This window comes from Hyperolius riggenbachi, chromosome 7, assembly GCF_040937935.1.
Source record: "Hyperolius riggenbachi isolate aHypRig1 chromosome 7, aHypRig1.pri, whole genome shotgun sequence".
NCBI classification, from domain to species: Eukaryota; Metazoa; Chordata; class Amphibia; order Anura; family Hyperoliidae; genus Hyperolius; species Hyperolius riggenbachi.
This window is the reverse complement of record NC_090652.1, coordinates 250481916-250495412: the sequence shown is the minus strand read 5'-3', so window position 1 is coordinate 250495412 and position 13497 is coordinate 250481916. Positions and strand designations below refer to the sequence as shown.

At 41.5% G+C, this 13497-nt stretch overlaps 1 protein-coding gene across 7 annotated transcripts in view; it reads right to left on the bottom strand.

Moving 5' to 3' along the window:
- Positions 1-13497, bottom strand: part of RAPGEF4 (Rap guanine nucleotide exchange factor 4) — a 467459-nt gene that overhangs the window by 162039 nt on the left and 291923 nt on the right. For 6 of the 7 annotated variants that reach the window (XM_068245487.1, XM_068245488.1, XM_068245485.1 and 3 more), the window contains 2 exons: positions 7255-7324; positions 3986-4044 (listed from right to left, as the gene is read on the bottom strand). In XM_068245487.1, coding sequence (XP_068101588.1) covers positions 3986-4044; positions 7255-7324 — 129 coding nt within the window. Of the gene's footprint in view, positions 1-3985; positions 4045-7254; positions 7325-10590; positions 10677-13497 lie in introns of those variants that run through there. The other variant, XM_068245491.1, reaches the window with a different exon arrangement.

Below are 13497 nucleotides of genomic sequence, written 5' to 3'. Positions count from 1 at the left end.
TAATTCTCTTCCATAAATTAGGATAGTGTTTGGAAGAGGGTTTTTTTCTTGTTGAGGTAGGAAGGTGTATTTGATTATGTAGCAACCTACGAAAAGTATATTTATGATCCCCTATAAAAAAAAATCCAGTAAGTATTTGGAGTTTTATTTCTACCATTATTTTCTATTACACAGCCTGAATAGGAACTCCATTTAACCCGCAGCCGACCGCTCCACGCCAATCGGCGTGAATGCGTCGGCAGCCCAAGGAACGCTCCAAGCCGATTGGTGTGAACGGCCTTCTATGGGGCCAGCAGGAGATCGCGCGCGCCGATGCGGGCGCATCTCTGCTTGGAAGGCGATCACCGCTTGGAGACTGTTAGTCGGCGAAACCGCCGTCTAATTAGGCTGTACAGCGCTGTGATCGAAGGCAGCGCTGTACTGGGGACAGCCATGTGACACGGCTGTCCCCCTGGGGGACTCAGGAGAGATCTGCTGTGATAGGCTGGCTCTGGGATGGAGCGAGGGCGGGGGGGGGAAACAAAAATAAATACAAAAATAAGAAAATGTAATAAAAAAAATAAAATAAATATTTATAAAAAATAAATAGACAACCCTGGGATGATCTGACCTCGCCAACAGAAAGCTCTGTTGGTGGGGAGGAAAGGGGGGTGGGTGGGTGATCACTTGTGTGCTGAGTTGTGCGGCCCTGTAGCGAGCCCTTAAAGCTGCAGTGGCCTAATTAGGGAAAAATGGCCTGGTCTTTAGGGGGGCCTAACACCGCAGTCCTCAAGTGGTTAAACAGCAATAGGAACTCTACTAAAATCTGCAAAGTGCACACAAATTGACTTTACCACCAGGTACAAGCAGGTCTTAAAAACTGATCGGTAAATTATGTGCTAACATGCCCCCTTATTTCCATGAGAATAGTGATTTTTAATAATGCAAATTACCACATGAATTACCGCATCATTTACTGCATGAGGTAATTCATAACTAAAATTTACAGCATGAGGTAGAACATGACTAAAACCTACCAGAATTGCTAAATGTCATTTACTCATGAGGTAAATTAACGTAAATGAGGTAATTTGTTTGAAAACCCTATCAGAATTGAGGTCCTTGTTGTATGCATGACTGGGGGTGTGGTGGGGACATGATTAGAGGTGTAGCAGGGGTGTTTCTTAATGGTATCCCACTTTATCTCTAAAAGTTGGCAGGTATGCTAAAAGTTTCCAAACCAGGACCATTGTAATATGCAGATACTGACTTTTCTTACTCTCAAGGCTTGTTATTGGCTTAATACTCTAATGGGATGTCTCAACAACCAATCACATTGGAGGGGTGGGGACAATTCTGACTCTCCTCAGGTTACATCTGGAAGAAAAGTTTGTGACTCAGTCATTCATTCAAGTCCATACATATACTGCAGCAAAAGCATCTAAAACAACTGATTAAATTAAAGACTAAAATCAGTAAATAATGAAATAAAAAAAAAAATCTCTATAAAGCCCCAATAAATATTTTTTATATATGGCTTGTCTGATCTCATGTCGTGAGTTCAATCCCTACCTATAACCTGTTTTTATCCACCCCTAGGCTAGACTTAAATGGCAGTGATCACTAAGGCTCATGTACCCCCTTACTTGTCAGTGACCTCTCAGCCTCATGTACCTCGGACAGGGCAGTGATCACTAAGCCTCATATGCCTGACATGTCAGTAATCACTAAGTCTCATATGCCTGACATGTCAGTAACCACTAAGCCTCATATGCCTGACATGGCACTGATCATGTACCTAACATGGCACTGATCACCAAGCTTCAAATGCCGGACATGGGGGATGTTGGTTGACCAATTAAGCTGTAGACGTTCAGGGTTCTTTAGCATGCTATGGTGAATCAGTCATTAGTAACCTTTCAGTGGTTTCTCAATCACTTATCAAATGGTAACTATAAAACTACAGACTCTTCATGCCTGATGGATTAAAACATACATAGCAAGTTGTGCCAAAAGGCCATACAACCAGGTATAAATGGCTCAGACCCCTGCTGATACAAGAGGAAATCTTGTTTGCGTCGGTTGCTACACTACGTGGTATTTTGCTGCATTTTCAAGCACAAGTGAAAAATAAAATAACATTGGTTGTTAGCAAGGTTTGCTCCCGCTGTGTATTTTTTTTATTTGTACCTGTAACAGTATTTGAACTAGAGAACTTTGAGCATCAGGAGCAATGTTGTTCCACTCTTGATGGGGGTCAGATGTCATCACAGAGCATTGTACCTGGGCTGTATACCACCAGCACAGCAGCCTCCCAAGGATTGTCTGCAATCTTTTTCTTGCTGTGAAAATGTTCAAGTGCTAAAAACATCTTTGGCTTAAAAATAACTTTAGGAAAACTAAAACAATTCAAAATAAGGTAGGGTTTCTTCCCTGGTATTGCTTTTGCTACAGCTTTGAGCCATCCCCACAGAAGAACAGAGGTGGTTTCTTCTTTCTTTAGTTCTGGAACACTGTTTCTCAACATTTTAATATAGTGTACCCTTTTATGAAAGATAGGGTTTGTTGAGAACCCCCTGCTGTGAATAAAATAATTGCGTGTACCCCTTAATATACATGTTTGCAAGGAGTACTCAATATTTGTGTATACAGGTAGTCCCCAGTTAACGAACGAGATAGGGACTGTAAGTTATGCCATCTCTGTCTCCTGTACCTCCTATGTGCCCCCCTGTGCCTCCAGTGTCCCCCTCTGCATTACCTCTGCCCTTTGTACCTGTTTGTTTATACACGTTTAAAAAACATTTTTCTTAGATTTTTTTTAAATCGATTTTCTCAAAAACGACAAGTCCAATTTGAATTTTTTTTTTTACTTGTTACAATGGAAACAGAGAATCCATGCCGTTCGTATCGGCGGGTTGTTCGTAAGTCGGGCCTTTATGCTTTTGAGAAGAAAGAGTCTGACGTTAGGCACAACACAAGGTTAAGTTATGGCTGTTGGGGTGGGGCAGTTAATATGGATAGGTGATAATTGTCAAAAGACATCACTGCAGCGGGAATGAGGATATTTGGTATTGACTCCAGTATCGCATGCCCAGTTAAACTGCACCAGAGTATATATTGCTACTGTTAACCAATGTATGCACTGTACTGCTTATTCTTTTCAGTTTTGTAGCACCCATTTTATTATTATGACTATTTAGTATTTATATAGCGCCGACATCTTACACAGCGATGTACAGAGTATATTTTCTTGTCACTTAACTGCCCCTCAGAGGGGCTCACAATCTAATACCTACCATAGTCATATGTACATTGTAGTCTACGGACAATTTTTAGGAGTAAGCCAATCAACTTATCTGTATGTTTTTGCAATATGGGAGGAAACCAGAATGCCCAGAGGAAACCCACACAGAAACAGTGAGATCATGCAGACTTTGTGCAGCTAGTGCCCCGGATGGGATTCCAACAAGGAACCTAGCACTGCAAGGTGAGAGTGCTAACACTTACACCACCATGCTTCCATTTTAACACTTTTTAAAGCATTTAAAATAACCTGTACTTTATATACAGAGTCAGCTCTAACGTCTCAGCCTCAATGTATCTTCAGGATACAAGACCTTAAAACAGACCTAAAATACAGGATCAAAGGGATTTCCTGGTTTGAGCTCCCATTTTGGCCTATCACTTGATTCAATGCAGTTACTGTACAGTCTGTGTAAAATCCACTTTGAAACATAATTTGCTCGAGTATCTGATCACATGATCAACAGTGGTGAGAGGTCATGCTCGGAAATTTATCAGGTTCTCTTTATCATATCTGTATTCAGTGTGGGGAAGTGTAAGGAAGGTTAGTATAGTATAGATCCATTTGAACCATTCATAAAGCAGCACTTATAAACTGCATACGCATAAATAGGGTGTGTGGTCAATCACACAGTGAAGACCACCAGGTTATCATCCAGTTTTTGTGCTAATGATATTAGGTGACCATAATGGGAAGTTTTACCTTGCTGCAGTTTTTGGATCCCGAAAGGGTGCTATTCATGTTTTCTTTGTCAGATATCCCTGAAAGAAGAGAAGGCAATTGTCATATATCCTACCATTAGAATGAGGCCATAAACAAAGCAATGATATTGTGAGGAAAGATTCTGGAGTAGTGATGGCTCGAACAGGTCGCCTGCAAACAGTTTCCGGAGAACATGCGCTGTTCACTGTTCGCATTTAATGCAAATGAAAAAAAACAACATTTGCGTTTTCATTTTTAACATTGAAGTTTAGCGGGTAATAGCAAAGACCCCTTACGTACTAAAAATACCACATTTGCAGGGTATGTGGAGGAGGACAGTGGGTACAAGAGAAAAAATACATTTTTCCAAAAAGACCTTATTGTTTTTGAGAAAATTGATGTTAAAATTAGAAAAAATAAGTTGCAAAGTTATTGAACTAAAATGACAGATAATGTATTAACATGTGTATAAATGTAATTTTTTAAAAAGTATTTATATATGTTCAGAGTGTGGGAAATATTACAAAAAAATGATGTGGGGTCCACCCTACCGAACCTCTTTAACCCCTTGTCCCCCATGCAGGCTGGGATAGCCAGAATGCAGAGCCCCGGCCTAGTGGAGCTTTGCACCCTGAGCTATAACAGCCCGCATGGTCCATGGCATGGGGGGGCTCTGGGGGAGAGAGGCAGCCAAGCCTCCTCCTCCCCCCCAGAGCCCTAGTCTAATCAATGGAAAATTGGCTCTTCCCCACCTCAGTGCCCCAGGAGGAGGTAGGGGTCGACAACGCCCGGGGGGGTCACGGTGGCATCTGTGAGTCCCCTTTAAGAAAGGAACCCCCAGATACCAGCCCCCCTCCCAGGAGAAATGGGTACAGGGATACATAGTACCCCTTAACCATTTCCACAAAGGGTTAAAAATTAAAAAAAATGCAACTACGAAAAAGTATTTTATTTTTCTTAATTAGCTATAAATACCTGTACCTTTAAAAAAAATTCCCTTGTCAATTTTTTCTTCTTATTCCCACTGCCCTCCTTAACATACCCTGCACATTTGGTGTTTGTAGCACGTAAGGGGGCTTTGCTATTAACCACTAAATCGGCGGCCGGTGAAACAATTCCCACACTCTGCACGAGAATTTTAAAATTGATTTTCTCAAAAACTATAAGGTATTTTTTCCTCTCGTACCCACTGACCTCCTACACACACTGTATCTAATCTTGCAAATTGGTGTTTGTAGCACATAAGGGGACTTTGCTATTAACCGCTAAAGTCAATGGTCATTTGCCTGCCATGTAAGTCTATAGAGCCCACTGCGAGCAGCGGGTTCACAAACATTTGCGGTAAGTTTGCGAACTAAAAATTTTAAGTGCGCTACATCACTATTCTGGAGATGCTAGAAGAAATTAATGCTGGTTAAAAATATTTGAAGGACAACTGAAGGGAGAGGGATATGGAGGTTGCCATATTTATTTCCTTGTAAGCAATACCAGTTGCCTGGCTTTCCTGCTGATCCCCTGCCTCTAATACTATTAGCCATAGCCCCTGAACAAGCATGCAGCAGATCAGGTGTTTCTGACATTATTGACATTATTGATCTGACAAGATTAGCTGCATGCTTGTTTCTGGTGCGATTCAGACACTACCGCAGCCAAATAGACCAGCAGGGCTGCCAGGCAACTGGTATTGTTTAAAAGGAAATAAAATGGAAGCCTCCATATACCTTTCACTTCAGTTATCTTTTAAAGCAAATCTGAATTGAAAAAAAAAAACAGATACTTACATATATAGAGGGAAGGCTCTGGGTCCTATAGAGCTTTCCCGTTCCTCTCACGGTCCCCTCATTCCAGCGCTATCATTCGCGTTGGAAGCCCGAGCACTCCTGAAAACGGGTGGCTCTACGGAAAACTTCAGAAGACGAAGACGAGCAGCTCCGTACTATGCAGAAACGAGTGTGCTCTGCTGCATGCTCACCCATGAGCAGTACAAAGCCGCTTGTCTTCATCTTCTGAAATCTTCCGTAGAGGCACAGAGCAGCAATCGACCCATCGGCTGAATACTGCTAATGTGATGTTGCTGGAACGAGGGACTGGGAGAGGAAATAGTAAGTATTTGTCTACGTTTTTTTCACTTCAGTGTTGCTTTAACATCTGTTGACGCCCATACAACAAAGTGTATGTCTGTGTGTGAGTGTGGGGGGATAGGGGTGAAGCTAACATGCAGGTGGGGGGTGTTGTAAAGAATATAAGATTTATTTACAGTTTGTACATTTGCTTGTATGGTTTTCTTTGTTTGGCATCAGACTGTCATTCTTTTGTTCTTTTGGGATTACTGTTTACATAATGTTTTATTAGATGAATATACAAATCTGTGCCTGAAATTGGACCTCGTATGTTCCACACTGGCCTTTTATTTTATTTTTAAGGCACCCTCTGAAAAGCACCTACATAATGCTGCTATATGGACCTTTTCTTCCTTAAAGTGTACCGATATGTGACATGATGAGATAAACATGTGCATGTACAGTACAAAACATTAATAACCAGGCTGTGTTACTTGTTTTATTTTGTTGCCTGAAAGAGTTCATTTCTAGGCATGAAAGTGACAGCTTCTGTCTTGTCGGTACCTTGTAGGGAATATAGTAAGCAAATTACAGCCATAAAAGTTTTCCTGGCAGAATACAACTTCTGAGGCCATAAAAAGGTCAATAGTTTATGTATTTTAACTTTGGGACACTAATAGGCTGCCACTGATTAGCGACAGTAAAACATTAAACCTACTTTGTAAATATTTAAATGTAAAAGAAAACCCTGGGAAACTTAAAAAAAAGTCATTGTTAGGAGTAGGAGGATAAATATAATTGTTTATCTTATCAGTTTATTTTCACCTCAGGTTCACTCTAATAATTCTGTCCCTATTTTGGATTATATCTGATCAGAACTGATAAGGAAGCACAGATTAGGAAGAATAATGTTTTACTTGAAACAAACAGAACTTCCTCTGAATTCACTGTGATCAGAAGTCCTTTCCTGGGGTGAACACAGAACTAACCAGCAAAGGCAGAGGGATCATTCAGCTGTTGTTGTTTGTACTATTCCTAACCATGACTGACTGGTTAACACAGCGCTTGCATTGCTTGTTTTACATCATTGCCGACACACTTGGGAGCTGCAGTTTATTTAGCACTTCATTTAGCCAGTCTTCCTCCAAATATCAAATAATCTGCAGTGTGGCGATCTGACAAGCTCAGTAAAACATCAGATCCACTTACTGTCATTAGAGCCCGTCTCGAGAACGCCGTACGGAGGAGCCAGGAAGCTAGCCATGTACTGACGATATTTCTGAAAGACAGGAAAATATTCCTTCCCGTTAACAAAATAACCACAGAACACTTCATTCCAAAACACCACATCACCTGCTAATGCATTTTACATCTGCATGGCTGTTCTAGCAGAGTACTTGTTATGCTGCTGGGCTACGTTTGCTTCAAATACACAGTTTGGTTCGGGGATTCTTTCTAAAACAGACATTTCTCCAGAAGCTGATTGGCTATTTACTATTAGAAAAAAAAAAAGTACTGAAATTGACATTTTATTTTATTTGCACCAGGTAAAAATGTGTTATAGTCGAAGCTCTTAAGGCTCATAGTACACACATCAGACCATGGTCTTTGGAAAATGAAAGATCACAGACCAATTTTACCCCCTTCCATGTAGTATGAGATCCATACCTACACAGTCTTTTCTATGGAGCTGAACTCCACATCAGACAGAAATCTTTGAAAGATGCTGCACACAAAGATGCTGTAGACATTCAAAAGATCAGTATCTGCAAAAGATCTGTTCCTGCAAAAGATCCATTCCTGCAAAATGCATTCATAGTCTATGATATCTGCAGATCATCATACACACCTTGTTTAACAGACATTCATCTGCAGATCAGATCCACCAGGATGGATTTTCAGATCTGCAAATGATTGTCTGATCTGCAGTAGAATGTCAGTTAAACAAGGTGTGTATGATGATCTGCAGATTTCATAGACTATGAATGCAATTTGCAGGAACGGATCTTTGGCAGGAACAGATCTTTTGCAGACACTGATCTTTTGTGTCTGTACAGCATCTTGCAAAGATTTTTTTCTGATGGGGAGTTCAGCTCAATAGAAAAGACTGTGTAGAGTATGGCTCTCATACTACATGGAAGGGGGTAAAATTGGTCTGTGTGAAAATAATATATATACTGTAGAATTGGGGAGGGGGGGAGGCGTTGTAGAATGATCATAGTATGTAACTGCATTGTACTTGGTTTGAGTGTTTGTAGTAAAATTAAGTGTGGTAAATGCAGTTGTGGTAAATGTTCAGTGGTAATTATAATGATGGCATGAGATAGTGATAGATGTACAGAGATAAAATATGGTGATAAATGTCACAGTGGAAAATGTATCTCCATGAAAATACAAAATGATCAACAGTTGATTAGTGAAAGGTTACCATGCAGGAAGGGTTTTCTACCCAACCAGCTTGGCCATTTACAATCTTTTTTCCCCCAAAATGACAGCAATCTTGAACACGTGTGTGTGTGTGTGTGTGTGTGTGTGTGTGTGTGTGTGTGTGTGTGTGTGTGTGTGTGTGTGTGTGTGTGTGTGTGTGTGTGTGTGTGTGTGTGTGTGTGTGTGTGTGTGTGTGTGTGTGTGTGTGTGTGTGTGTGTGTGTGTGCGTGCGTGTGCGTGTGTGTGTGTGTGTGTCAAATCTATCGAAACATTGGATCGGATTGTTTGAATTGAATCAAAATAAAATCTAACATGTGTAGCCACCTTCACTTTTTTGTCCAATCACCTGAATCAGCACTGGATTATAACACATGAACATTTAAAAGTAAAGAGGTAGAAACAAGGTGTGTATGAGGATCTGCAGATATCATAGACTATGAATGCATTTTGCAAGAACGGATCTCTTGCAGATACTGATCTGTTGAATGTGTACAGCATCTTTGTGTGCAGGATCTTGCAAAGATTTTTATCTGATGGGGAGTTCAGCTCAATAGAGTAGACTGTGTAGAGTATGGCTCTCATACTACATGGCATGGGGTAAAATTGGTCTGTAACCTTTCTTTTTCAAAGACTTTTATCTCAAGTGTGTATGTAACCATTCTGTGTCATAGGTTGTACTTGTTCTGCATATGTGCTGTGCTGTTATGCATATAGTTTGAACTTGTTATGTATGGGCAACACGGTGGCGTAGTGGTTAGCGCTCTCGCCTTGCAGCGCTGGGTCCCCGGTTTGAATACCAGCCAGGTTAACATCTGCAAGGAGTTTATATGTTCTCCCCGTGTCTGTGTGGGTTTCCTACCACATCCCAAAAACATACGGATTTGTTATTTGGCTTCCCCTACATTGGCCCTAGACTATGATACATGCACTACACGATACATACAGACATATGATTATAGTAGGGAATAGATTGTGAGCCCCTCTGAGGGACAGTTAGTGACAAGACAATATATTCTGTACGACGCTGTGTAATATGTCGGCATTCTATAAATACTTATAGAAAAAAAATATGCAAGATTGTTATCTGCTGGCGCATAAATATAAAAGATAATAATTCTAATAATGTCATTGGTAGAATATTACAACCCTATCACACTAGGCATTATTTTGCCTGTTTCGAGGCGCGTCAATCAAGCATGATTTCCAAGGTGAAAATAAAGTCCAATCGACTTTCATTTTACCTTTCACAACAAGCAATGTGCTAGTGTGCGTTGCAATGTAATGCATTTCAGGAACATATAATCGCAGATGCAAGTGATTTCCCATCGGGTTAATTAACTAGTGCCACGGATTCGCACCCCAAAACGCAATTTCCCACCACACATGCTGTGCGTCATAAAGTGTGCATAAAATCGGGTTTGTGAACGCAATCAGCTAGTGTGAAATTGGCCTTAACCTCTCAGTACTAGCGGTCTCTGCCCCTTTAAGGACCAGAGACCGGTGATACCAGAAACTGGCGCATAACGATGTATCGCCAAACATACCCACCACTACCGTGGTCCACCTGTTGTCTTAGACCACCCACTCTGCTGTCTCTATGACGGCAGAGCTCTGTGAGCCGGTCAGGAGCCGCTTTCATTGGCTCCTGACCGTGTGAGCAATGTAAGTCAATGGAAGTTGCTTACATTGATGACAAGGTCAGGAGCCTATGAAATAGGGAGTGAGCTGCGGTGGGCAGAGAGTGACACGATAGTCAGGAGCAATAGAAGCGGGGTGTGGTGAGGGTAAAATCTACGCCCTGGCAGGAATAACAGCATCAAAACAGGGCGTAGATCTCAATCACTGCCGTCTGGAAACGTTTAAAGAATAAAGAGTTTAAGAACAGCAACAAGTAAAACAACAACAACAATAGTTAACCACAATGATAATCAATATACTGTTAATGTTAGACTAAATAAAAAAAGGTATAATGATACAGCAGCATCTACATATTGATGTCTCTCGTGTGTATTTAATATCTGTACACAGAAACAGGTTTTATAAACACACACTAATAAAAATATTAAGCTGCTCTATTTCCCACACAACTCTAAAACACATTAAAATGAACTGACTTACCAAGCTGGCTTATTAACATCATGGAAACAGTGTTTCCTTTTATTCGATTTCCGACATCCCATGATCCTTTGAAGTACTATAATGTGTTAATATCTATTTTTTACAATGTAATATTTTTCCATCATCAGTAATCACTAAAGTGGATATATTCACGAATGTTGCAGCAAACATGATGAGATTCGGGAGACCACACTCATAATGGGACAGAGCTTCGGTCCTCACAGCCGAGATGCGAGTTCCAGCTGAGCAGAAAGGTATAAGATAAACAGCAGTGATATTTATGGGCCTCCTAATCCCCTTAGAGGAGATAATATGACAGGTCCTTTTAGGAGTGCTGCATGCATTAGCTGACAATTATGAATGATTATTGCACAGTGTACAGCCTCGCTGTCACTGCCCGCAGCTCAGGTCTGTGATAGAAAGATGCTAAAGAATCAATACATTTATATGGATTAACTGGATTTGCTCATTTCTGCGGCTATTGTACTGGTGAAATGCCTATTAATAGTGACTTTTACCTTGTTTAAAAAAAAATCTTTAAAGGGAACCTTAACTGAACCGGGGGTTGTAATGATCCGCTCAGCTGGCTGCACAGGCAGACAGCTGTTTGACCATTCCTTGACTCTGTGGGGTGCAGGTCTCTGGATAAGAGACCTGTCTTTGCCTTGCAAGCTTCAGACCTGCTCTGCCGAGAAATTTGCATATACTGATTATGCAAATTGCCTAGTCGCCTCCCTTGAAGGCTTGCAGCATAAATATCATGTGATCCCACAATCCTTTGCTGGTCATCATGGTTTGATACTGTTGAAACACTCTTGGAGTGTCAGCCTTGCTATTGTTTGCTAAAGATTATCTTAGAGTATTCCTGGGGACTGCATTAGGCATCCCTCTTGTACAGTCAGGTTGTATTATTTGTATTGCCTGTTCTGTCTTCTGTTTGTCCTTGCGATTGCACTGTCGCCAGCGGTTGGCGATGGTGAATCGTTTGCTCCAGAACCTGGATCACACTTGCTCTGGCGGAAAGAGCAGTGGATCCTACTAAGCTCTGTTTCTGTACTTGGATCACACTTGCTCTGGCGGAAAGAGCAGTGGATCCTGCTAACTCTGTTTCCCTACTTGGTTCACACTCGCTCTGGTGGAAAGAGCAGTGGATCCCTCCTGTCCTGTCCCTGAACCTAGATCGCACTCGCTCTGGTGGAAGAGCGGTGGATCTTATCTGACCTATTCCTGTTTCTGTTCGTTTGTTTGTCTGGATCGCACTTGCTCTAGCGGTAGCAGCGGTGGTTCCTTCTGAACTCTGTCTGGGAGTGTAGGCCAGCGCTGCGCTTGCTGCTGGCTGCTCCTTCTCTCTGTCTTGTCTGATACGAACGCTTGCTCTAGGCTCGGTGGGGTAACCGTTAAGCAAGCGTTCGCGTTCTCTGTTTCGTGTTTGTGTGGCATTGGTTAGTTAGGGTGGCGTGCTTGTCTCTGTTGCGCTTATCGTGCGGAGACCGCGCCGTAAACGCGTTCGCTGTTGCAAATGAGTGAGGTGTTCACGTTTAGCTAGCGTTTGTTATTTACCTTATCTTCTCATTGTTGTTTGCTGTGCCTTTGCTACTCTCGTGCTCTGTCTTACTCAGTCTTGTGTCACTGCTGGCAATCGCTTCTCTCGCGATTGCGTTCCTACTTTGTTTCTGCTGTTGTGTGTTCACCATCGCGGGTTGGCGACTAGATTGGTGCACACACCTACATTCTGTCCCTGTGCTCATTCTCATTGGCAATTGCATCTCTTGCGATTGCGTTCTCACTTGGTTTCCCTCGTACAATTCCTACCTGGCATCTGTGGCTGTGCAGAGGATCTGTTCCTCTGCACTCCACGGCTCCATCTGCCGGCAGGAATTACCCTCTACAGGTGCATTGCACCTTTTGCTGGGTTCTCTCAGATTATATGCTTGTGGGCCCTGGGCTCGCTACATGATTTAAAATTAAAAAAAAAATAAAAAAACTGCTGCTCTGCCTCCTGGCGGAAGTTTTCATACCGCCAGGAGGGTTAAAGCATAAGTTCAAGCACAGTTTTGTTTTATGTATAGAAGTAATAGAACTTTATCTTAAATTAGTTATGCTCAAAAATGGTTTTATACTAAAATGAGAAAAGAAAAAAAATAGTGGCTGTGTGTACTGTTTAAAGGCCCCGCCTCTGACCTCTGAACCGCTATGACTAATAGTTTAAGTAAACAGATAATTATACAGTACCGTATATACTCTAGTTAGTATAAGCCGACCCCCCAACTTTTACATAAAAAAAAATGGGAAAATGTTTGATCCTAATATAAGCTGGGGCTGGCAAAAACCACAACCAGAACACCACTCACAACCTTGGCCAACTACAACCATATATTAGAAAAGCAGCATAACTTCAGCAAATTGCAATAATAAGCCAGAACATAGGCCTACAATGAAGATGAACATGCAAAGAACTCATGTTGCAAAGTTTAAGCTGGCATAAAGATAAAGCAAGGAATGCAGAGCCACATGGTCATGCATCTAAAACGTGATATAGGAATGCAAGGATTCTCAGTATTCAGTAGACACTGTCCCTGTATGCCTTCCACGGCTACAACTCAAGATGAGGTTAGCTGGGACCTGCCATGGAAATGTCAAGTGTGTGGTCTACCTCAGATGATGCACCACTGTGCATATAGTGGGGGCACTGTGGGGATTACCTTAAAGAGTACTGACTCGAGTATAAGCAGAGACCTCCACTTTTGGGTCACTTTTTTGTCCCAAAAACGAGGCTTAAACTCGAGTATATACAGTATTTATTTTTAATTAGCAATATCTCTGTGATTCTATTTTGTATTGGATTTTTGATGATTTACGATTTACTTACATCATATATATGTTTTCGGTGTCTTTGAGACAGAAACA